This window comes from Carettochelys insculpta, chromosome 34 (assembly GCF_033958435.1).
Source record: "Carettochelys insculpta isolate YL-2023 chromosome 34, ASM3395843v1, whole genome shotgun sequence".
NCBI classification, from domain to species: domain Eukaryota; kingdom Metazoa; phylum Chordata; order Testudines; family Carettochelyidae; genus Carettochelys; species Carettochelys insculpta.
The window spans coordinates 1,675,957-1,697,449 of NC_134170.1; the positions used below are offsets into that span (position 1 = coordinate 1,675,957).

General features: G+C 68.1%; 1 protein-coding gene across 3 annotated transcripts; it reads right to left on the reverse strand.

The window, feature by feature from the left end:
- Positions 1-394: 394 nt before the first annotated feature.
- Positions 395-17,119, reverse strand: EPHB4 (EPH receptor B4). 3 transcript variants are annotated; one of them, XM_074983060.1, is made up of 17 exons: positions 17,090-17,119; positions 15,493-16,542; positions 14,353-14,423; positions 13,216-13,906; positions 10,633-10,788; positions 9,737-10,066; positions 9,499-9,623; positions 9,226-9,391; positions 6,838-6,940; positions 6,659-6,726; positions 6,470-6,583; positions 5,887-6,134; positions 5,076-5,291; positions 4,279-4,428; positions 3,955-4,148; positions 2,958-3,113; positions 395-2,426 (listed from the first exon to the last, which is right to left on the reverse strand). In XM_074983060.1, exons 2-17 carry the CDS (start codon positions 15,542-15,544, stop codon positions 2,303-2,305), a joined length of 2,964 nt encoding a protein of 987 aa, XP_074839161.1. In that variant the 5' UTR covers positions 15,545-16,542; positions 17,090-17,119; the 3' UTR covers positions 395-2,302. The 3 variants fall into 3 exon arrangements, with proteins under 3 accessions (XP_074839161.1, XP_074839160.1, XP_074839159.1); XM_074983059.1 differs by lacking the exon at positions 17,090-17,119 and adding an exon at positions 16,928-17,068; XM_074983058.1 differs by lacking the exon at positions 17,090-17,119 and having other exon boundaries at positions 15,493-16,861.
- Between the last annotated feature and the right edge of the window lie 4,374 nt (positions 17,120-21,493).

Consider the following 21,493-nt stretch of genomic DNA (forward strand, 5'->3'; position numbering starts at 1 on the left):
TGGCCCCACCCCAATAAACCGAGGAGAGGCACAAAATGGGGTCTGTGCAGCTTGTTAAGGGGCCCTTCTGCGGGGGGTCGTGTGGGGAACAGGAGCCCAGCCCCCCCCCCACTCTAACCACCAGCCCCCACTGCCCCCCAGTGCCGGGGAGAGAACCCAGGAGTCCTGGCTCCCAGCCCCCCCTGCTCTAACTACCAGCCCCCCACTGCCTTCCCAGCACCACGGAGAGAACCCAGGAGTCCTGGCTCCCACCCCCTGCTCTAACCACCAGCCCCCACTGCCCCCCAGCACTGGGGAGAGAACCCAGGAGTCCTGGCTCCCAGCCCCCCTTGCGTGGGGCCAGCCCATGTGAAATCCACAGGTCGCCGCTCCCATGTGTCAGCGGCCATCAGAGTGGAGATTGAAGGTGACTTTATTGGGGTGGGGGGACACCCCGACTCCTTGCTGCCCGGAGTGGGGGGCAGCTCTGCACCCCACTCGCTGCCCCAGCTCACAGGCTGGTGCCAGGGGAGGGCCCCCCCCCACCAACTTTGGTTCCAGGGGAAGTCACAGCACCTCCAGCCCCCCCCCTTAAAGTGTCCTTCAATATGAAGGTGAAAGTCTGGGGGGCCGGTGATGACCTCACCATGACGCCCCCTCTAAGTCCAGCCGCGATGACCTCACAGCCCAATGACATCACCCGGGGCCTGCAGGCGCTCCTGTCCTGCAGAACGATGACGTCCTAGCCCAGCACTGGTGACATCACTGGCTCGATGACAGAGGTGAGCCAATGGAGGGGCAGTGATGACATCACACTTTGCCGTTTGCATCACAAGTGTCCGCTGATGACCTCACTGAGCCTGTGTCTCCAGTTCCAGGCTGATGACATCATGAAGCAGCATCACGTGACATCACAAGGTGCCGCTGGGCGATGACATCATCTGTCGCGCCCTGGTGAGGCCGTTTCTGGCTGTCCCAAGTTTGTGACATCACCAAGCAGCCATGACATCACCAGTCTCTATAGTCGCTCTTTGGCTTTATCGAGGCAGGGGCTCAGCCCCGAATTCTCGGCCCCCCCCCCCCCCTCCCAGGAGAGGGGAGGGGGTGGGAGATTCAAGTGTGGGGGGGCCCCACTTCCTGGGAATTGGGGTTACCCTGATCACATCACTGCCCCTCAAATGTTGGGGGACGATAAGGCTTTTGGTGAGAGGGTCATTAATGTGGTCAGCAGCTGCCATCTTGGCACCAGACCGCAGAGTCCCAACAGAGGGGTTGCCCCATCTTGGGGGCTCCCCCTAACTGATGGCAGCCATGTTGAACCCCCCCTCCCCCCCAACGGACGTCTCCAGAGGCCACTGCCCCATGCAAAAGGGAGTTCCACCTGCGGGCTGGCCATCGGCGGGGTCCTGGCACTCCATGGCAACCAACGGGGGGACCTGCAAGCCCCAGCGGCCATCCTGACGTCCCCAAGCAAGAGCAGCCATCTTGGGTGATGATGTAAGAGTGGCCATCTTGGGGGGTGATGTAAGAGCGGCCATCCTGACGTCCCCAAGCAACAACGGCCATCTTGGGTGATGATGTAAGAGTGGCCATCCTGACGTCCCCAAGCAATAGCGGCCATCTTGGGTGATGATGTAAGAGCGGCCATCCTGACGTCCCCAAGCAATAGCGGCCATCTTGGGTGATGATGTAAGAGCGGCCATCCTGACGTCCCCAAGCAAGAGCAGCCATCTTGGGTGATGATGTAAGAGCGGCCATCCTGACGTCCCCAAGCAACAACGGCCATCTTGGGTGATGATGTAAGAGCGGCCATCCTGACGTCCCCAAGCAAGAGCGGCCATCTTGGGTGATGATGTAAGAGTGGCCATCCTGACGTCCCCAAGCAAGAGCGGCCATCTTGGGTGATGATGTAAGAGCGGCCATCCTGACATCCCCGAGCAATAGCGGCCATCTTGGGTGATGATGTAAGAGCGGCCATCCTGACGTCCCCAAGCAAGAGCGGCCATCTTGGGTGATGATGTAAGAGCGGCCATCCTGACGTCCCCAAGCAATAGCGGCCATCTTGGGAGGCGACCAAGGGGGCTGGTCGGCCACCTTGGGACTTGGGGGGGAGGGCAGCCATCTTGGAAATCTCCCCAAGACCCTCCCCCCCGAAAGCACTTGCTCCAAGAGCCGAAGTGAGCCCCCCTGAGGGGGCTGGGGGCAGGACACCCCGTTCCTGGGGCGAGCCCGCCCCGGCCGAGCCGCCAGGGGCCCATTAGGTGCCAGGGGCCTGGGGGGGACCCAGCCAGGGACCGGGGCAGGACTCGAGCCCCAAATTGGGTCAGAACCCGCCCCCCCCAGTGCCGCCCCCCGGGGCCGGTTTGTTCTGGCTGCGGATGTGCTGAGCGCTGGAGAGGATCTTCTTCTGGTGCTCGGCCAGGGTCACCCCCACACGCAGCAGGTCCCTGGGGGCAGAGAGGGGTCAGACGCCCCCCAAGTGCTGCTGGTCCCCTCACTCCTGCCCCACATCCCCTGCATCCCCCAGCCCTGCCAGTCCCCTCACTCCCACCCACAGTTCCTGCACCCCCCAGCCCTCTCACTCCTGCCCCACAGCCCCTGCATCCCCCAGCCCTGCCCATCCCCTCGCTCCCACCCCACAGCCCCTGCATCCCCCAGCCCTGCCCATCCCCTCGCTCCCGCCCCACAGCCCCTGCATCCCCCAGCCCTGCCCATCCCCTCGCTCCCGCCCCACAGCCCCTGCATCCCCTGCATCCCCCAGCCCTGCCGGTCCCCTCACTTCCACCCCCACAGCCCCTGCATCCCCCAGCCCTGCCGGTCCCCTCGCTTCCGCCCCCACAGCCCCTGCATCCCCCAGCCCTGCCAGTCCCCTCGCTCCCGCCCCACAGCCCCTGCATCCCCCAGCCCTCTCTGCCCCCTCACTCCAGATCCATAGCCCCTGCCCCCGCAGCGCCCCACAGCCTGGGGGCAGGACTCACTCGGTGCTGAGCTGGCTGACCAGGTCGATGGAGCTGATCCCGGCGCTGGCAAATTTCTCCTCGTAACAGCCCATGTTGAGGGTTCGGAGCCAGTCGCTCACGGAGCTGAAGGAGGCACCCCGGGGCGGGCGCTGGTCCAGGAGGGGGTGGCACGGCCTGTGGGCCGGGGGTGGGGGAGGTTACCTCAGGCTCCTCTGACCCCGACACTCTGAGGTCAGCAGCATTTGTCCCAAGGTGGGGGCAGGAATTTGGGGGTCTGACTCCCGCCCCCAGGGGCAGCTCCGAGAAATTCCCATTCTCGAGAGTCCTGTCCCAGGGCCTGCCCCTTTCAGCCCCTCCTCACCTGGCCCCCCACTTCTCCGGCCCCCCACATTTATCCCTGACTCTCAGCCTCCCACTTCTCCAGCCCCTCGTAACCGGCCCCCCCCCACATCTATCCCTGACTCTCAGCCCCCCCACTTCTCCAGCCCCCCCCCGTAACTGGCCCCCCACATCTATCCCCAATTCCCGACCCCCCATTTCTCCAGCTCCCCATAACCGGCCCCCCACATCTATCTCCAACTCCTGATCCTCCACTTCTCCAGCTCTTCATAACCCGGCCCCCCACATCGATCCCCGACTTCCGGCCCCCCCCAATTCCCCAGCCCCTGACTCCCAGACCCCACTTATCCAGCCCCCCGTAACCCAGCCTCCCACATCTATCCCTGACTTCTGGCCCCCCACTTCTCCAGCCCCCCACAACCTGGCCCCCAACATCTATCCCTGACTCCTGGCCCCCCACTTCTCTAGCCCCTCGTAACCTGGCCCCCCCACATCTATCCCTGACTCCCGGCCCCCCACTTCTCCAGCCCCTCGTAACCTGGCCCCCCACATCTATCCCTGACTCCGAGCCCCCCATAACCCATCTCCCCACATCTATCCCCAACTCCCAGCCCCCCACTTCTCCAGCCCCCCGTAACCCGGCCCCCCACTTCTCTAGCCCCAGCCCCCATCTCACCCGCCGGCGTCACGGGCCACCACCCTGAGGCTGGCCGGGTTGCGGATGAGCTTGTCGAGGGCGCTGACCAGGTGGGCGAAGCGAGGCCGGGCGCTGCGGTCCTTCTGCCAACAGTCCAGCATGAGCTGGTGCAGAGCCGTGGGGCAGGCGGGCGGGGGGGGCAGGCGGTAATCCTGCTCGATGGCGTTGATCACCTGTGGGAGTGCGGCACTTAATCGGGGGGACCCTCCCCTGCGCCGAGATGCGCCCACCTCTGGGGCGGGACGGCCGGTTAATGGCCACTCAGCTCTGCTGTGCCCCCAAGTGGGCCGGGGCTGCACTCACATCCTGGTTGGACATGTCCCAGTAGGGCCGCTCCCCGAACGACATCACCTCCCACATGACGATGCCGTAGCTCCAGGCGTCGCTGGCCGAGGTGAACTTGCGGAAGGCGATGGCTTCGGGGGCCGTCCAGCGAATGGGGATCTTCCCACCCTGGGGACGAGGGATGAGATGGGCCTGGCCCCCGGCCCCCACTGGTGCCCACACCCAGTCCCCTGCCCCCCCCATGGCAGAGCACCCTGGCATCCTGCCCCCCCATGGCAGCGCACCCTGGCATCCTGCCTCCCCCCATCCCCCCCCCCGGCATGCAGAGGAGCCCAGAGGACCCAGGCATCTGGCACCCCAAAGTGCAGGGGAGCCCAGGGGACCCCGGCGTCTGCCCCCCCCCCCGCCGCGCAGGGGAGCCCAGAGGAGCCCAGAGGACCCAGGCGTCTGGCCCCCCCAACGCGCAGGGGAGCCCAGAGGAGCCCAGGGGACCCCGGTGTCTGGCCCCCCCCCGGCCGCGTGGGGAGCCCAGAGGACCCCAGCATCCGCCCCCCCCCGGCCACGTGGGGAGCCCAGAGGAGCCCAGGGGACCCCAGCATCCGCCCCCACCGGCCATGTGGGGAGCCCAGAGGAGCCCAGGGGACCCCAGCATCCGCCCCTCCCCCCCGGCCACGTGGGGAGCCCAGAGGAGCCCAGGGGACCCCAGCATCCGCCCCCCCCGGCCATGTGGGGAGCCCAGAGGAGCCCAGGGGACCCCAGCATCCACCCCTCCCCCCGCCGCATGGGGAGCCCAGGGGAGCCCGGCGCGGCCCTACCAGGGAGCTGGTGTAGGTGGGGTCGGACGAGCTCTCCTCCAGGAAGCGGGACAGCCCGAAGTCGGACACCTTGCAGACCAGGTTGCAGTTGACCAGGATGTTGCGGGCAGCCAGGTCTCGGTGCACGTAGCTCATGTCTGCCAGGTAGCGCATCCCCGAGGCGATGCCCCGCAGCATCCCCACCAGCTGCAGGGGCGCGAACTGCCCCTCGTTCAGCTGCGCGGAGGGGGCGGGTCAGCGGGCGGGGGCACAACGGCCCCAGTAAAGTTGGGGTGGGGCTTGGGGGGCTCCTGGGTGCAGCTGGGGGCACAGGGGGGTGGGGCACAGCTGGGGTTTTGGGGGGTGGTTATGGCCTCACATGGGGGATTTTGGAATCCCTCCCCACCCCCGTATTTCTGGGGCCCCTGAGCTCCAGAGACCCCAGGGCCTCATTCCCTCTGGCCTGGATGGTGTGGGGGGGGGGGGGTTGCATGGTTTTGGGGCTCCCCAGAGGGCCCCATTCCACTGACCAGCCTGTTTGGGGGTGTCTGGCCAGACTCCCCCCCCCAGGTCCCCCCATACCCTCAGGAAGGAGTCCAGGGCCCCATCCCCCCAGCTGGGTTGTGTGGGGGTGTCCGGCCGGACTCGCCCCCCCCCCGTACCCTCAGGAAGGAGTCCAGGGCCCCATCCCCACAACTGGCCTGTGTGGGGGTGTCCGGACGGACTCCCCCCCCACCCCGGGCCCCCCCATACCCTCAGGAAGGAGTCCAGGGCCCCATCCCCCCAGCTGGGCTGTGTGGGGGTGTCCGGCCGGACTCACCCCCCCCCGTACCCTCAGGAAGGAGTCCAGGGCCCCGTTCTCCATGAACTCGGTGAGGATCATGACGGGGTTGCAGCTGGTCACGACACCCTCCAGCCGGATGATGTTGGGGTGCTCGAACTGGCCCATGATGCTGGCCTCGCTCAGGAACTCCCGGCGCTGCCGCTCGGTGTAGCCCCCCTTCAGCGTCTTGATGGCCACGCAGCTTTCCTTCTTCCCCGGGACCTTCAGCCGGCCCTGGCACACTTCCCCGAACTCCCCTGGGGGGGCCAGTGATGAGCGCGGGGGCCCCAGGGGCGCCCCGGGGGGAGGGGCAAGGCTGGGTCAGGGAATGGGGAGCTTTGGGAGTGCAGGGCTTTGAGGGGCGCGTTCGGGGCTCGGCAGGAAGTTGGGGTGAGGCGGGTTCCGGGGCTGGGGACTGGTTTGGGGGTAAGGGGCATTCGGGGCTCGGGGGTGACAGGGGCCACTTCGGGGGGAATTCAGGGGATTTAGAGGTGGGTTTGGGGCCACTCTGGGGTGCAGGGGGAGCTGGGGGTGGGTGAGGGGATTGGGGCCGGTTTGGGGGTGGGGGGGGGCTCGGGGGTTCGGAGCTCACCGGCTCCAATCACCTCCTCGATCTTGACGTAGGAGACGTCGATCTCTTTGGCGAACTCGCGCACGGCCTCGTTGGGGTCCTCGTAGGTGAAGGGGTCGACGTACAGCTTAACGCCTGCGGGGGACCAGGGGGTTAGAGCTGAGCCCCCCGACACAGGCTGCCCTAATGCCCCCGCCCCTCCCCACTCACCGTGCCCGATGAGGTACTGGCCATGCTTGTCCGAGCACTCAGGGTCGCGGCCCCCTGCCCCGTGTCTCCTGCAGGGGAGGAGAGACAGTTGGGGGGGGACCAGCCAAGGGAACCCCCCGGGAGCCCCCCCCCCGCAGCCAGCCCTGTGCCCCCCCACGCTGGGGGGCGGGGGGTCTCACCTCACACAGATCACGGCCACCGCCACCACAGCCACCACCAGCAGGGCACCCACGGCCGCTGCCCCCACGATCAGCCCCAGCTGCTCCGCCCGGCCCCCTGCCTCTGGTGGGAGAGACAGAGAGAGAGAGAGAGAGACAGACCCTCAGGGGCGGCCTGGGGGGGGGGGCGTCAGGCCAGCGCCCCCACATCCCACCTGGCTCACAGGGCAGCAACGCAGACACGCCAAGGGCCGGGATCCCAGGGGGCGGCAGGCTGGGACAGCACCGGGCAGGGGGCAGTCCTGTGTCCGGCCTGGCTTGCCTCCGTGGCCAGTCCAACGCACCCGTGCAACCTTCCTCCACGTGCACACACCTCATCCTCGTGTGACTGGGCACACCCATGCAACCTTCCTTCACATGCACACCTCATCCTCGTGCAACCGGGCACACCCGTGCAACCTTCCTCCACATGCACACACCTCATCCTCGTGTGACTGGGCACACCCATGCAACCTTCCTTCACATGCACACCTCATCCTCGTGTGACTGGGCACACCCATGCAACCTTCCTCCACATGCACACACCTCATCCTCGTGTGACTGGGCACACCCATGCAACCTTCCTTCACATGCACACCTCATCCTCGTGCAACCGGGCACACCCGTGCAACCTTCCTCCACATGCACACACCTCATCCTCGTGTGACTGGGCACACCCATACAATCTTCCTTCACATGCACACCTCAGCCTCGTGCAACCAGGCACACCCATGCAACCTTCCTTCACATGCACACCTCATCCTCGTGTGACTGGGCACACCCATGCAACCTTCCTCCACATGCACACCTCATCCTCGTGTGACTGGGCACACCCATGCAACCTTCCTCCACATGCACACCTCATCCTCGTGCAACCAGGCACACCCGTGCAACCTTCCTCCACGTGCACACACCTCATCCTTGTGTGACTGGGCACACCCATACAACCTTCCTTCACATGCACACCTCAGCCTCGTGCAACCGGGCACACCCATACAACCTTCCTTCACATGCACACCTCATCCTCGTGTGACTGGGCACACCCATACAACCTTCCTTCACATGCACACCTCATCCTCATGCAACCGGGCACACCCATGCAACCTTCCTTCACATGCACACCTCATCCTCGTGTGACTGGGCACACCCATGCAACCTTCCTCCACATGCACACCTCATCCTCGTGCAACCAGGCACACCCATGCAACCTTCCTCCACATGCACACCTCATCCTCATGCAACCAGGCACACCCATGCAACCTTCCTTCACATGCACACCTCATCCTCGTGGGACCGGGCACACCCGTGCAACCTTCCTTCACATGCACACCTCATCCTTGTGTGACTGGGCACACCCATGCAACCTTCCTCCACATGCACACCTCATCCTCGTGCAACCAGGCACACCCATGCAACCTTCCTTCACATGCACACCTCATCCTTGTGTGACTGGGCACACCCATGCAACCTTCCTCCACGTGCACACCTCATCCTCGTGCAGCCTTCCTTCACGTGCACACCTCATCCTTGTGCAACCGGGCACACCCGTGCAACCTTCCTCCATGTGCACACCTCATCCTCATGCAACCAGGCACACCTGTGCAACCTTCCTTCACGTGCACACCTCATCCTTGTGCAACCGGGCACACCCGTGCAACCTTCCTCCACGTGCACACCTCATCCTCGTGCAACCAGGCACACCCGTGCAACCTTCCTTCACATGCACACCTCATCCTCGTGCAGCCTTCCTTCACGTGCACACCTCATCCTCGTGTAACTGGGCACACCCATGCAACCTTCCTCCACATGCACACCTCATCCTCGTGCAGCCTTCCTTCACGTACACACCTCATCCTTGTGCAACCAGGCACACCTATGCAACTTTCCTCCACACACACCTCATCCTCATGCAACTGGGCACACCTGTACAACCTTCCTCCACACGCACAACTAATCCTCGTGCAACCAGGCACACCCGTGCAACCTTCCTCCATGTGCACACCTCATCCTCGTGCAAACAGGAATACACGTGCAACCCTCCTCCATGTGTAGACCTCATCCTCGTGCAACCGGGCACACCCATGCAACCTTCCTCCACATGCACACTTCATCCTTGTGCAAACAGGAACACACGTGCAACCTTCCTCCATGTACAGACCTCATCCTCATGCAACCTGACACACCTTCCTCCAAATGCATCCTGCCTCCTCGTGCAACCTGGCACCAGCTGACCCTTGCACCAGCAGCCAACGCCTGAGCTGACACCAGTGGGAACCAGCGCCGAGGTTCATGCCGGGCCCAGTGCTGGCTCCTGGCCCCGTGCACAGCTGAGGGAAAGCAGGTGGCCCGGAGACGGGGGGCGCGACTCACCGCTACCCTGCGTGCGGAAGGTGATCTCCGGCCCGAAGGCCCCATAGCCGGCCTCAGAGCGGGCGCGGACCCGCACCCCATAGAGCGCCCCACGGCGCAGCCCAGCCAGCGTCACCCGGGCCTCGGCTGCCTTCACGAACATTGGGACCTCCCCATCCGCTGCGCCCTGCAGGGGAGACAGGGTCAGCTGGGTTTTGGGGTGCAGTCCCCCAGCTCCTCCTCTTCCCATGGCCCCATCGATCCCCCCATCAGCCCCGGCTCCTCTCGCCTCACCTTCTCGTAGTATTTCACCTCGTAGTCCAGGATGCGGCCGCTCAGGGCGATGGGCACTGGCCAGGTCAGCACCACACCTCCCGGGGACACGGATGCCGGCTGGATTGCAGCCACAGGCAGCGGCACTGCAGAGAGACGGCAAGTCAGGGCTGGGGGGTGCAGGGGCTGTGGGGCGGGAGTGAGGGGACGGGCAGGGCTGTGGGTCGCAGGGGCTGTGGGTCACGCTACCACCTCTCACCGTCCTTGCTGGTGGTGATGTTGATGGCCTCGGCCTGGGGGGGGCTGGCGCTCAGGTCGGAGACGCCGTTCACAGCCTGGATCTCGAAGGCGTAGGTGACGAACGGCTGCAGCCCCTGGACTGACACACGTGGCTCCGCCAGCCCCTGAGTGCCAGGGGCGAACGCCAGGCGGGCGCAGTGCTGGCAGGGCAGCCCCTCGGCGCACTCGGCACAGAGCACGTTGTACCGCACGTCCCGCCGGCCCCCCGTGTGCAGGGGCTCACTCCACACCAGCACCGCCCCCGAGCCATTCAGACGTGCCTCGATGCTGCGCGGGGCCGTTGGCGGTGCTGCAGGGCAGGGGAGAGATGGAACCCAGGAGTCCTGGCTCCTGGCTCCCTGCTCTAACCACCAGCCCCCACTGCCCTCCCAGCGCCAGGGAGAGAACCCAGGAGTCCTGGCTCCCAGCCCCTGCTCTGACCACCAGCCCCCACTGCCCTCCCAGCACCGGGGAGAGAACCCAGGAGTCCTGACTCCCACCCCCTGCTCTCACCACCAGCCCCCACTGCCCTCCCAGCGCCGGGGAGAGAACCCAGGAGTCCTGGCTCCCGGCCCCTGCTCTAACCACCAGCCCCCACTGCCCTCCCAGCCCCTGGGAGAGAACCCAGGAGTCCTGGCTCCCACCCCCTGCTCTAACCACCAGCCCCCACTGCCCTCCCAGCGCCGGGGAGAGAACCCAGGAGTCCTGGCTCCCGGCCCCTGCTCTAACCACCAGCCCCCACTGCCCTCCCAGTGCCGGGGAGAGAACCCAGGAGTCCTGGCTCCCAACCCCTGCTCTGACCACCAGCCCCCACTGCCCAGGAGAGAACCCTGGAGTCCTGGCTCCCACCCCCCTCTCCCTTCCCAGGTGACTCACTGGTGCAGGGGGCGCTGGGGGGGTCACTGCTGGCGCGAAAATACCCATTGCGACAGGAGCAGATGGTGGCCCCAAATGTGGAGGAGAAGCTTTCGCTGGGGCAGGTCTGGCAGGAGCCCTCACCCTGTGCAGCTTTGTAGGTGTTGGGTTCACAGGCTGGGGGGACAGAAACGTGGATAAGACAACGCCACATTGGGAAAAAAAGGGTTAAACAGTCCCTGCGCCCCGCCCCAGAGGTGGGCGCATCTCAGCACCAGGCGAGGGGTCCCCGTGTCCCCGGCCGCCCCGCCCCAGAGGTGGGCACATCTCGGCGCTGGGCGAGGGGTCCCCGTGTCACTGGCCACCCCGCCCCAGAGGTGGGCACATCTCGGCGCTGGGCGAGGGGTCCCCGTGTCACTGGCCACCCCGCCCCAGAGGAGGGCGCATCTCGGCGCCGGGCAAGGGGTCCCCGTATCCCCGGCCGCCCAGCCCCAGAGGTGGGCGCATCTCAGCACCAGGCAAGGGGTCCCCGTATCCCCGGCCGCCCCGCCCCAGAGGTGGGCGCATCTCAGCACCAGGCGAGGGGTCCCCATATCCCCGGCCGCCCAGCCCCAGTGGTGGGCGCATCTCAGCACTGCTCATGGCCCCCGCTTTCATGTCTTCCCCTCCCCCCACATAGTTTGGATTCCTTCTCCTCAGCCTGCAGGGGGGGGGGGGGGAGGGGGGCTGGACCAGGTGTCTCACAGGTAGTGGGTGAGGGTGGGGGAAGGGCTCCCACTGCAGCCAGGAGATATAAAACCCCCCCCCCCCACCTGTGATGGGGCTGGGCCGACACTCCCCTAGCGCCCAGGAGAGAACCCAGGAGTCCTAGCCCCCTCCCAGCCCCCGCCACCACTGTGCTGTACCACATCTGCCCAAGAGAACCCTGGCATCCAGGGCCCTGAGACCCTGCTGCTGGGGCCCCCTGAATATCCCCTGCCCTGCGAACCCTGGCGTCCGGGGCCCTGAGACCCTGCTGCTGGGGCCCCCTGAATCCCCCCACCCCGCGAACCCTGGCGTCCGGAGACCTGAGACCCTGCTGCTGGGGCCCCCTGAATCCCCCCACCCCGCGAACCCTGGCGTCCGGGGCCCTGAGACCCTGCTGCTGGGGCCCCCTGAATCCCCCCACCCCGCGAACCCTGGCGTCTGGGGCCCTGAGACCCTGCTGCTGGGGCCCCCTGAATCCCCCCACCCCGCGAACCCTGGTGTCCGGGGCCCTGAGACCCTGCTGCTGGGGCCCCCTGAATCCCCCCACCCCGCGAACCCTGGCGTCCGGAGACCTGAGACCCTGCTGCTGGGGCCCCCTGAATATCCCCTGCCCTGCGAACCCTGGCGTCCGGGGCCCTGAGACCCTGCTGCTGGGGCCCCCTGAATCCCCCCACCCCGCGAACCCTGGCGTCCGGAGACCTGAGACCCTGCTGCTGGGGCCCCCTGAATCCCCCCACCCCGCGAACCCTGGCGTCTGGGGCCCTGAGACCCTGCTGCTGGGGCCCCCTGAATCCCCCCACCCCGCGAACCCTGGTGTCCGGGGCCCTGAGACCCTGCTGCTGGGGCCCCCTGAATCCCCCCACCCCGCGAACCCTGGCGTCCGGAGACCTGAGACCCTGCTGCTGGGGCCCCCTGAATATCCCCTGCCCTGCGAACCCTGGCGTCCGGGGCCCTGAGACCCTGCTGCTGGGGCCCCCTGAATCCCCCCACCCCGCGAACCCTGGCGTCCGGAGACCTGAGACCCTGCTGCTGGGGCCCCCTGAATCCCCCCACTCCGCGAACCCTGGCGTCCAGGGCCCTGAGACCCTGCTCCTGGGGCCCCCTGAACCCCGCCTGCCCTGTGAACCCCGGCGTCTGGGGCCCTGAGACCCTGCTGCTGGGGCCCCCTGAATATCCCCTGCCCTGCGAACCCTGGCGTCCGGGGCCCTGAGACCCTGCTGCTGGGGCCCCCTGAATCCCCCCACCCCGCGAACCCTGGCGTCCGGAGACCTGAGACCCTGCTGCTGGGGCCCCCTGAATCCCCCCACCCCGCGAACCCTGGCGTCTGGGGCCCTGAGACCCTGCTGCTGGGGCCCCCTGAATCCCCCCACTCCGCGAACCCTGGCGTCCAGGGCCCTGAGACCCTGCTCCTGGGGCCCCCTGAACCCCGCCTGCCCTGTGAACCCCGGCGTCTGGGGCCCTGAGACCCTGCTGCTGGGGCCCCCTGAATATCCCCTGCCCTGCGAACCCTGGCGTCCGGGGCCCTGAGACCCTGCTGCTGGGGCCCCCTGAACCCCGCCTGCCCTGTGAACCCCGGCGTCTGGGGCCCTGAGACCCTGCTGCTGGGGCCCCCTGAATATCCCCTGCCCTGCGAACCCTGGCGTCCAGGGCCCTGAGACCCTGCTCCTGGGGCCCCCTGAACCCCGCCTGCCCTGTGAACCCCGGCGTCTGGGGCCCTGAGACCCTGCTGCTGGGGCCCCCTGAATCCCCCCACCCCCGTGAATCCTGGCGTCCAGGGACCTGGGCCCTGCTGCTGGGGCCCCCTGAATCCCGCCCCCGCCCCGCGAACCCTGGCGTCCGGGCCGGTGCCCCACTCACCTCGGCAGCGGGAGCCGTCCTCGGCAGCCTCATGCCCGGCCCGGCAGAGGCATCCGGCCGGCAGGTGCTCAGCCCAGTGGCCGTCCTCGCGGCAGTACATGCTGAGGGGCCCGGGGCCGGCCGGCACCGCCCCGTCCACGCAGGCCCCGGGCACCGGCGTGACCAGCTCGCGCGGCACGGTCTCGGGAAAGGCGGCCAGGCGGCGGACGGTGGCCGGGCACTTGTGGAAGTAGAGGCGCACGCCCAGCAGGGCCATGCAGGCGCCCTGGTCCTGGAAGGCCAGGTAGAAGCCGGCCTTGGTGAGGGGCCCCAGCCGCAGCGTCTTGACGTTGAGCCGCCCGCTGGCCTCGGCGCCGGGGCGCTTGCGGGTCAGGTGCTCGGCCGCCACCGTGTCCAGCTTGACCCAGGGGTTCTCCAGCCAGGGCGGGTCGCTGGCCGTGGCCACGTCGGCGTCCGCCTCGTAGTACAGGACGTTGAAGGTCTCCTTGCAGGCGCGCGCCGGGCGCGGCAGGGAGAAGCACTCCACCACCGTGAACCTCAGCTCGGCCAGCACGTGCGCCGCGCCCCGGCGCCCCACGAAGCCGCTGCGCAGCCAGGCCTCCCGGCCCGGGCCCCCTGCGCCCGCCGAGCACACCTCGAAGGTGCGCACCGGCTGCTGCCGCTCGGCGTCCAGCCCGCTCAGCTCCTCCCACTGCCGCGGGGAGCAAGGGGGCCACGGTCAGCGGGGGGGCGCCCGCCCCAGTGCTGCCCCCACAGCGACCCCCAGTGACAGTGTTGCCCCCACGGCTCCCCATGACCCCAGTGTTGCCCCCGGCCCCTGCGCTGCCCCCACGGCAACCCCACAGCTCCCCCTGGCGCCAATGCTGCCCCCACGGCTACCCCCATGGCTCTCCCTGGCCCCAGTGCTGCCCCCATGGTGACCCCCACGGCCCCACTGCTGCCCCCCGACACCTAACCCCCCATGGCCACCCCAGTGCTGCCCCCGATACCTAACCTCCCATGGGCCCCCAGCCCATCCCCCCATACCTAACGCCCCATGTCCCCCCACCTGCCCACACTCCCCCTCCCCCCAAAGCTTCCTGCCACCCCCATCCCAGCCCCCAAATACCTAACCCCCCGCTGCCCCTCCCCCATCACCTGGCTATCAGTCTGGGGGTACGTCGTCCACTTCAGATCCGACGTCTCCAGCCGGGTGTTCAGCAAAGTCTCTGCCAGGCGAAAAGTGTGAGTCTGCATCTGCAGGTCGGGAGTGAGGGGCAGCTACCCGCCCTCCCGTCCCCTCCCCTTTGCACCCCCCAGCTCACTCACAGAGTTGGGGCCCCCTGGTGTACCCCACATGCTGCCAGGGCCTCGAGGCACTCTGAGCCTGTGAGCAGGGAATGGGGCAGGGCCCGTCCCCTCTAGGGGTGCTGGCTCCCCCTGGCCAGGGCAGGACTGGCTGGCTCAGGGGGCAGGGACTGGCCCCTCTAGGGGCGCCAGCTCCCCCCAGCTCAGGTCCAGCATCTCCACCCCTTTGTGGGCCCCCTGGGTGCAGCTGCCAGACCTTGGGACAAACAGACACACACACACACTCTCTCTCTCTCTCTCTCTCTCTCTCTCCTCCCCCCCCCGCCCCCGGACCCCGCATCAGTGGCTAAATCTATCCCAGATGTGAATGAACAACCCTCAGCTTCCCCGAGTGGGGTGGGCTGGTTTAAGTGGAGTGGTGAAGCTGGGAGCCAGGACTCCTGGGTTCTCTTCCCGGCGCTGGGAGGGCAGTGGGGGCTGGTGGTTAGAGCAGGGGCCGGGAGCCAGGACTCCTGGGTTCTCTTCCCGGTGCTGGGAGGGCAGTGGGGGCTGGTGGTCAGAGCAGGGGCCAGGAGCCAGGACTCCTGGGTTCTCTCCCCGGCGCTGGGAGAGCAGTGGGGGCTGGTGGTTAGAGTAGGGGGCGGGAGCCAGGACTCCTGGGTTCTCTCCCCAGTGCTCTCAGGGCAGTGGGGGCTGGTGGTTAGAGCAGGGGCCGAGAGCCAGGACTCCTGGGTTCTCTCCCCGGCGCTGGGAGGGCGGTGGGGGCTGGGGGTTAGAGTAGGGGGCGGGAGCCAGGACTCCTGGGTCCTCTCCCCAGTGCTCTCAGGGCAGTGGGGGCTGGTGGTCAGAGCAGGGGCCGGGAGCCAGGACTCCTGGGTTCTCTCCCCGGCGCTCTCAGGGCAGTGGGGGGAGAATCCGGGCTGCATTTAAACTCTCCCTGAAGCTCGCCCCCTTCAAGTTCCCGGCACCGCCCCCCCGCAGTTCACTCACCTTCCACCGCCCGGCCCAGGGCGAACCAGAACCAGAGGCAGCGCAGCTCCATGGCTCGGCCAGGCCAGAGCCCGCAGAAGAGGCGCCCGGGCCGGGGACGTTTCACCCGCAAGGCCCCTCCGGGAGCCCCCCGCGCCGGCCGACACAGGGGCCCGGCTCCCCCGCTCCGGGACCGCGCCCCCCGCGGATTTCTCGGCCGCCCGGGGAAAGCGGGTTCCAGGGTCGCGGGAGCCCCGGGGCGGGCGGGGGGGGAACGGGCGCGGGGCTGCTCCGAAACTTGGGCGCCCCAGACAAAGAGGCGGCGGGACGCGGGGCGGGGCGGGGCGAGGGCCTGGAGAAATTCCTCGGCCGGGACTTTGTGAAACCCTCCAAAGTCTGCGGCCGGGAACAGCCCCGACTCGGGAACAGTCGGTCCAGAACAGTCCTGGCTCTGGAGCAGTCGGTCCGGCTCTGGAGCGGCGGGTCCAGAACAGTCCCAGCTGTGGAACAGTCGGTCCAGAACAAACCCGGCTCCGGAACAGTCAGTCTGGCGCCGCCTGGGCTCTGCAGCAGTAGGTCCAGAACAGTCCCGGCTCTGGAGCAGTGGGTCCAGAACAGTCCCAACTCTGGAACAGTCGGTTCAGAACAATCCCGGCTCTGGAGAGGTCGGTTCAGAACAATCCCGGCTCTGGAACAGTCGGTCGGGCACTCCCCCGGCTCTGGAGCGGTGGGTCCAGAACAGTCCCGACTCGGGAGCAGTCGGTCCAGAACAATCCCGGCTCTGGAGCAGTCAGTCGGGCGCCGCCCGTGTCCCGTGGCCGTTCTCCCAACAATCCGGACACTGGCAGAGTCCAGAAAAACGCAGCCACTCGCTGGGGTTCACTAGGCTCGGTGCGGCGGCCGGGCGCGGGGCCAAGACCCCATGGCTCTGGAGCGGTGGGTCCAGAACAGTCCCGGCTCTGGAGAGGTCGGTTCAGAACAATCCCGGCTCTGGAGCAGTCGGTCGGGCACTCCCCCGGCTCTGGACAGTGGGACAAAGGAGGCGGGGGAACCCCAAGATTTCGGAAGCAGCTGCGAAGCGGAGAAGAAAACACACTCGCAGCCAGGCGCGGGAGCTGTGATTCGCTCAGAGGGGCCCCCGGATGTTTGCCGACAGCACCCCAAATACCTCCCTGCCTGGCACCCCAGACGCTCCCCACGCTCCTGGCCCAGCTGCAGGGCTGCCTCACCCAGGTCCTGCCCCGCCAGAGCGGTGCCCAGTCCAGGCAAGCGTGGGCCAGGGTCCCCCGATCCCTGCACGACCCCGGCCTCGGCTCCCCAAGGGGGACCCCTGGATCGCTGCCAGAAGCGCCCCCCAAACCAGCCACCTGCGGACCTTGAAACGCGTGGAAGTTTCTCACCCCCCTCCCCGCCGCCCCCAGCGCTGAGCACGGCTCCGCCCCCCGCCAGCGCGCACCCCTGAACTTCGCACACCGAGTCCCTGTCCTGGGACGCCCCCCGGCACCCCCGCGCTGCAGAGCGGGGGGGGACTGGAAACCGTCCTCCGGGGAGCTGCAGAGCGGGGGGGGGGGCTGGAAACCGCTCCCCGGGACCCCCGAGCCCCGCGCTGCCCGCTCACCCCGAGCGGCGCTGCGGACTCTGCGCCCGCGGGCAGGAGCGGGGAGTTGGGGGGCGGGGCCGGGTGTGCGCGGGGGGCGGGGGCGGGCGGGGGCTTTTTGTGTGTGTGTGTGTGTGTGTGTGTGTGTGCTGGGGCGCTGCAGGCTGTGTGTGTGCTGGGGCGTGTTGGTATTTTGTGTGTGTGTTGTGGGGTGTGGGTATTTTGTGTGTGGGGTGTGTGTGCTGTCCCCAGGGGGTGATTCCCCCAACCCCAGCCACATCTGCTGCCCTCCCCCAAGCTTCCTTCAAACAATTCAGGGCTGGGTCAGGAGGGGAGTGAGGGGCACCAGGGAGAGGTGGGGGCTGGTGCTTTGGGAGCCCGGACTCCTGGGTTCTCTCCCCGGCGCTGGGAGGGCAGTGGGGGCTGGTGGTTAGAGCAGGGGGTGGGAGCCAGGACTCCTGGGTTCTCTCCCCGGCGCTGGGAGGGCAGTGGGGGCTGGTGGTTAGAGCAGGGGGTGGGAGCCAGGACTCCTGGGTTCTCTCCCCGGCGCTGGGAGGGCAGTGGGGGCTGGTGGTTAGAGCAGGGGGCCGGGAGCCAGGACTCCTGGGTTCTCTCCCCGGCGCTGGGAGGGCAGTGGGGGCTGGTGGTTAGAGCAGGGGGCCGGGAGCCAGGACTCCTGGGTTCTCTCCCCGGCGCTGGGAGGGCAGTGGGGGCTGGTGGTTGGAGCAGGGGGTGGGAGCCAGGACTCCTGGGTTCTCTCCCCGGCGCTGGGAGGGCAGTGGGGGCTGGTGGTTAGAGCAGGGGGTGGGAGCCAGGACTCCTGGGTTCTCTCCCCGGCGCTGGGAGGGCAGTGGGGGCTGGTGGTTGGAGCAGGGGGTGGGAGCCAGGACTCCTGGGTTCTCTCCCCGGCGCTGGGAGGGCAGTGGGGGCTGGTGGTTAGAGCAGGGGGTGGGAGCCAGGACTCCTGGGTTCTCTCCCCGGCGCTGGGAGGGCAGTGGGGGCTGGTGGTTGGAGCAGGGGGTGGGAGCCAGGACTCCTGGGTTCTCTCCCCGGCGCTGGGAGGGCAGTGGGGGCTGGTGGTTGGAGCAGGGGCCGGGAGCCAGGACTCCTGGGTTCTCTCCCTGGCCCTGAGGCAGGGTCTGGCCTTTGCTGGGTTGCACAGAACAGGGTCCGAGCAGGCTGCTCTGGTTTACCAGCTCACACCCCGGCCTGGTGGGGAGGGGGAGCGGAAGGAGCAGGGCGGGGGCTCCCAGGGCCTGTTTCCTTGGGCTGGCTGGAGCCAGGCAGGAAACCTGCCCAAAGCAGAGTGAAACACAGCTCCCCCCACCCCCACAGCTGCCTTGGACATGCTGAGACCCATTGTGTGCTGGGGGGGTGAGGTCCTGATCAGCAGAGCCAGGCCCATACCCACACATTGCCCCAGTGCCAGCAGAGAACCCAGGAGTCCTGGCTCCCTGCTCAGGGTCGGGGTGGGGATTCAGGTCAGGGAGAGGTGTGGGGGGGGCAGTGTCTGTAAGAGACTCTGGGGGGGGGGTCTGTGCAGCCGTGGGTGGAGGAGGGTCCGCGCCCCCCCCCGCCTGTCACACGGGAACAAGCCTGATGAGCCCTCGATTTCCACACACTCGTTACGTGTTCCCCAAGCCCTTTGGGTGGGCCTGGGAAGTGCCACAGCAGACAGCCCCCCCCCCTTATCTCCATGCCCGGCCCTGCCAGGACAGCGGGGTCAGGAAACAGACCCTGACCCTGGGGGGCGCTGGCGTACTCAGCCTGGCCCTGCCCCTGGTGGGACAGATATGGTCGAGAGAGAGAGACAGCCGGGCGTGGGGGGCTGCTCCTGTCACCCTGTCTATTGGGCCTGTTTCTAATTAAAACAGCAAGGAGCAGGGCTGCGGGATGCAGGGGCTGTGGGGCGGGAGTGAGGGGACTGGCAGGGCTGGGGGATGTGGGGGCTGTGGGGTGGGAGTGAGGGGACCGGCAGGGCTGGGGGATGCGGGGGCTGTGGGGCGGGAGTGAGGGGACTGGCAGGGCTGGGGGATGTGGGGGCTGTGGGGTGGGAGTGATGGGACCGGCAGGGCTGGGAGCTGTGGGGGCTGTGGGGTGGGAGTGATGGGACCGGCAGGGCTGGGGGATGCAGGGGCTGTGGGGGTGGGAGCGAGGGGACTGGCAGGGCTGGGGGATGCAGGGGCTGTGGGGCGGGAATGAGGGGACCGGCAGGGCTGCGGGATGCAGGGGCTGTGGGGCGGGAGTGAGGGGACTGGCAGGGCCGGGGGATGCGGGGGCTGTGGGGCGGGAGTGAGGGGACCGGCAGGGCTGGGGGATGTGGGGGCTGTGGGGTGGGAGTGAGGGGACCGGCAGGGCTGGGGGATGTGGGGGCTGTGGGGCAGGAGTGAGGGGACTGGCAGGGCTGGGGGATGTGGGGGCTGTGGGGTGGGAGTGATGGGACCGGCAGGGCTGGGAGCTGTGGGGGCTGTGGGGTGGGAGTGATGGGACCGGCAGGGCTGGGGGATGCAGGGGCTGTGGGGGTGGGAGCGAGGGGACTGGCAGGGCTGGGGGATGCAGGGGCTGTGGGGCGGGAGTGAGGGGACCGGCAGGGCTGGGGATGCAGGGGCTGTGGGGGTGGGAGCGAGGGGACTGGCAGGGCTGGGGGATGCAGGGGCTGTGGGGCGGGAGTGAGGGGACCGGCAGGGCTGGGGGCTGTGGGGGCTGTGGGGTGGGAGTGATGGGACCGGCAGGGCTGGGGGATGCAGGGGCTGTGGGGGTGGGAGCGAGGGGACTGGCAGGGCTGGGAGATGCAGGGGCTGTGGGTTAGGAGTGAGGGGACCGGCAGGGCCAGGGGATGCAGGGGCTGTGGGTTAGGAGTGAGGGGACCGGCAGGGCTGGGGGATGCAGGGGCTGTGGGGCGGGAGTGAGGGGACCGGCAGGGCTGGGGGATGCAGGGGCTGTGGGGCGGGAGTGAGGGGACTGGCAGGGCTGGGGGATGCAGGGGCTGTGGGGCGGGAGTGAGGGGACTGGGAGGGCTGGGGGATGCAGGGGCTGGGGGGCAGGAGCGAGGGGACCAGCAGGGCTGGGGGATGCAGGGGCTGGGGGGCGGGAGTGAGAGGACTGGCAGGGCTGGGGGGCGGGAGTGTGGCAATCTACCCCCCCCACACACACACACAGAGGAGGGGACGCACTGGGGAGAGAACCCAGGCATCCTGGCTGTGGATGGCCCTTTCTCTGGAGAGCCACTTGTGTCCCAGCTCCAGTTCGTTCTCTCCCGGCTGTCAGGAAATTCCCTTTGTTCGGCTGCTTCCCTGGGCGGGAGCGAGGTCAGGGCAGGATGTGACACCTCATTTCCCCGGCTCCTCTGGCTCCGCCAGTCCCATGGCCCCTGCCCTGGCCAGTACTGGCCTGCAACCCCTGCCTGAGCCTGAGCCTGAGCCTCAGCCCAGCTCAACCTCCTGCCCAGCAGAGAATCCAGCCCCGGCCTCTTCCAGAAGAGTAGAGACACCCCGCCCCAGAGGTGCGCGCATCTCGGCGCTGGGCGAGGGGTCCCCGTGTCCCCAGCAACCCCGCCCCCGCCCCAGAGGTGGGCGCATGTCCGTGCTGGGCCAGGGGTCCCCACGTCACTGGCCACCCCGCCCCAGAGGTGGGCGCATCTCGGCACTGGGCGAGGGGTCCCCGTGTCCCCAGCAACCCCGCCCCCGCCCCAGAGGTGGGCGCATGTCCGTGCTAGGCCAGGGGTCCCCATGTCACTGGCCACCCCGCCCCAGAGGTGGGCGCATCTCGGCGCCGGGCGAGGGGTACCCGTGTCCCCAACCACCCCACCCCAGAAGTGGGTGCACCTCAGCCCTGGGCGAGGGGTCCCTGTGTCACTGGCTGCCCCGCCCCAGAGGTGGGCGCATCTCGGCGCCGGGCGAGGGGTCCCCGTGTCCCTGGCCATCCCACCCCATAGGTGGGTGCATCCTGGTTCCCCGCAGAGTATCACACCACCCCCAGCTCCCCTGACCCTGCAGGGATCTCACAGTTATCCGGGCAGATGAATGTCTGGCACAAGAGCTGGAATTTCCTGAACAGAGGAAAATAAAACATAATGGGTTTTGCTGTCACATGACAGTCGTGGTGGGGTGAGATGGGCTGTAAGACCCACGGGGGTGAGGTGTTTTCGTCCAGCCCCCGCGACTTTCAGGACAAAAAGCCCCAAAGAGACTTGATCAACCGACAGCAACAGGGCTGGGAGCCAGGACTCCTGGGTTCTCTCCCCGGGGCTGGGAGGGCAGTGGGGGCTGGTAGTTAGAGCAGGGGGTGGGAGCCAGGACTCCTGGGTTCTCTCCCTGGTGCTGGGAGGGCAGTGGGGGCTGGTGGTTAGAGCAGGGGGTGGGAGCCAGGACTCCTGGGTTCTCTCCCTGGTGCTGGGAGGGCAGTGGGGGCTGGTGGTTAGAGCAG

Excerpts from the sequence above, each read along its gene's own strand:
- EPHB4 (XM_074983060.1), bottom strand. The coding sequence starts at position 15,544 with ATGGAGCTGCGCTGCCTCTGGTTCTGGTTCGCCCTGGGCCGGGCGGTG. Across the intron at positions 14,424-15,492 it reads CCTGGGCCGGGCGGTGGAAG|AGACTTTGCTGAACACCCGG; the intron begins GTGAGTGAACTG and ends TTCGCCTGGCAG. Across the intron at positions 6,941-9,225 it reads CTTCCGCACGCAGGGTAGCG|AGGCAGGGGGCCGGGCGGAG; the intron begins GTGAGTCGCGCC and ends CTCTCCCACCAG.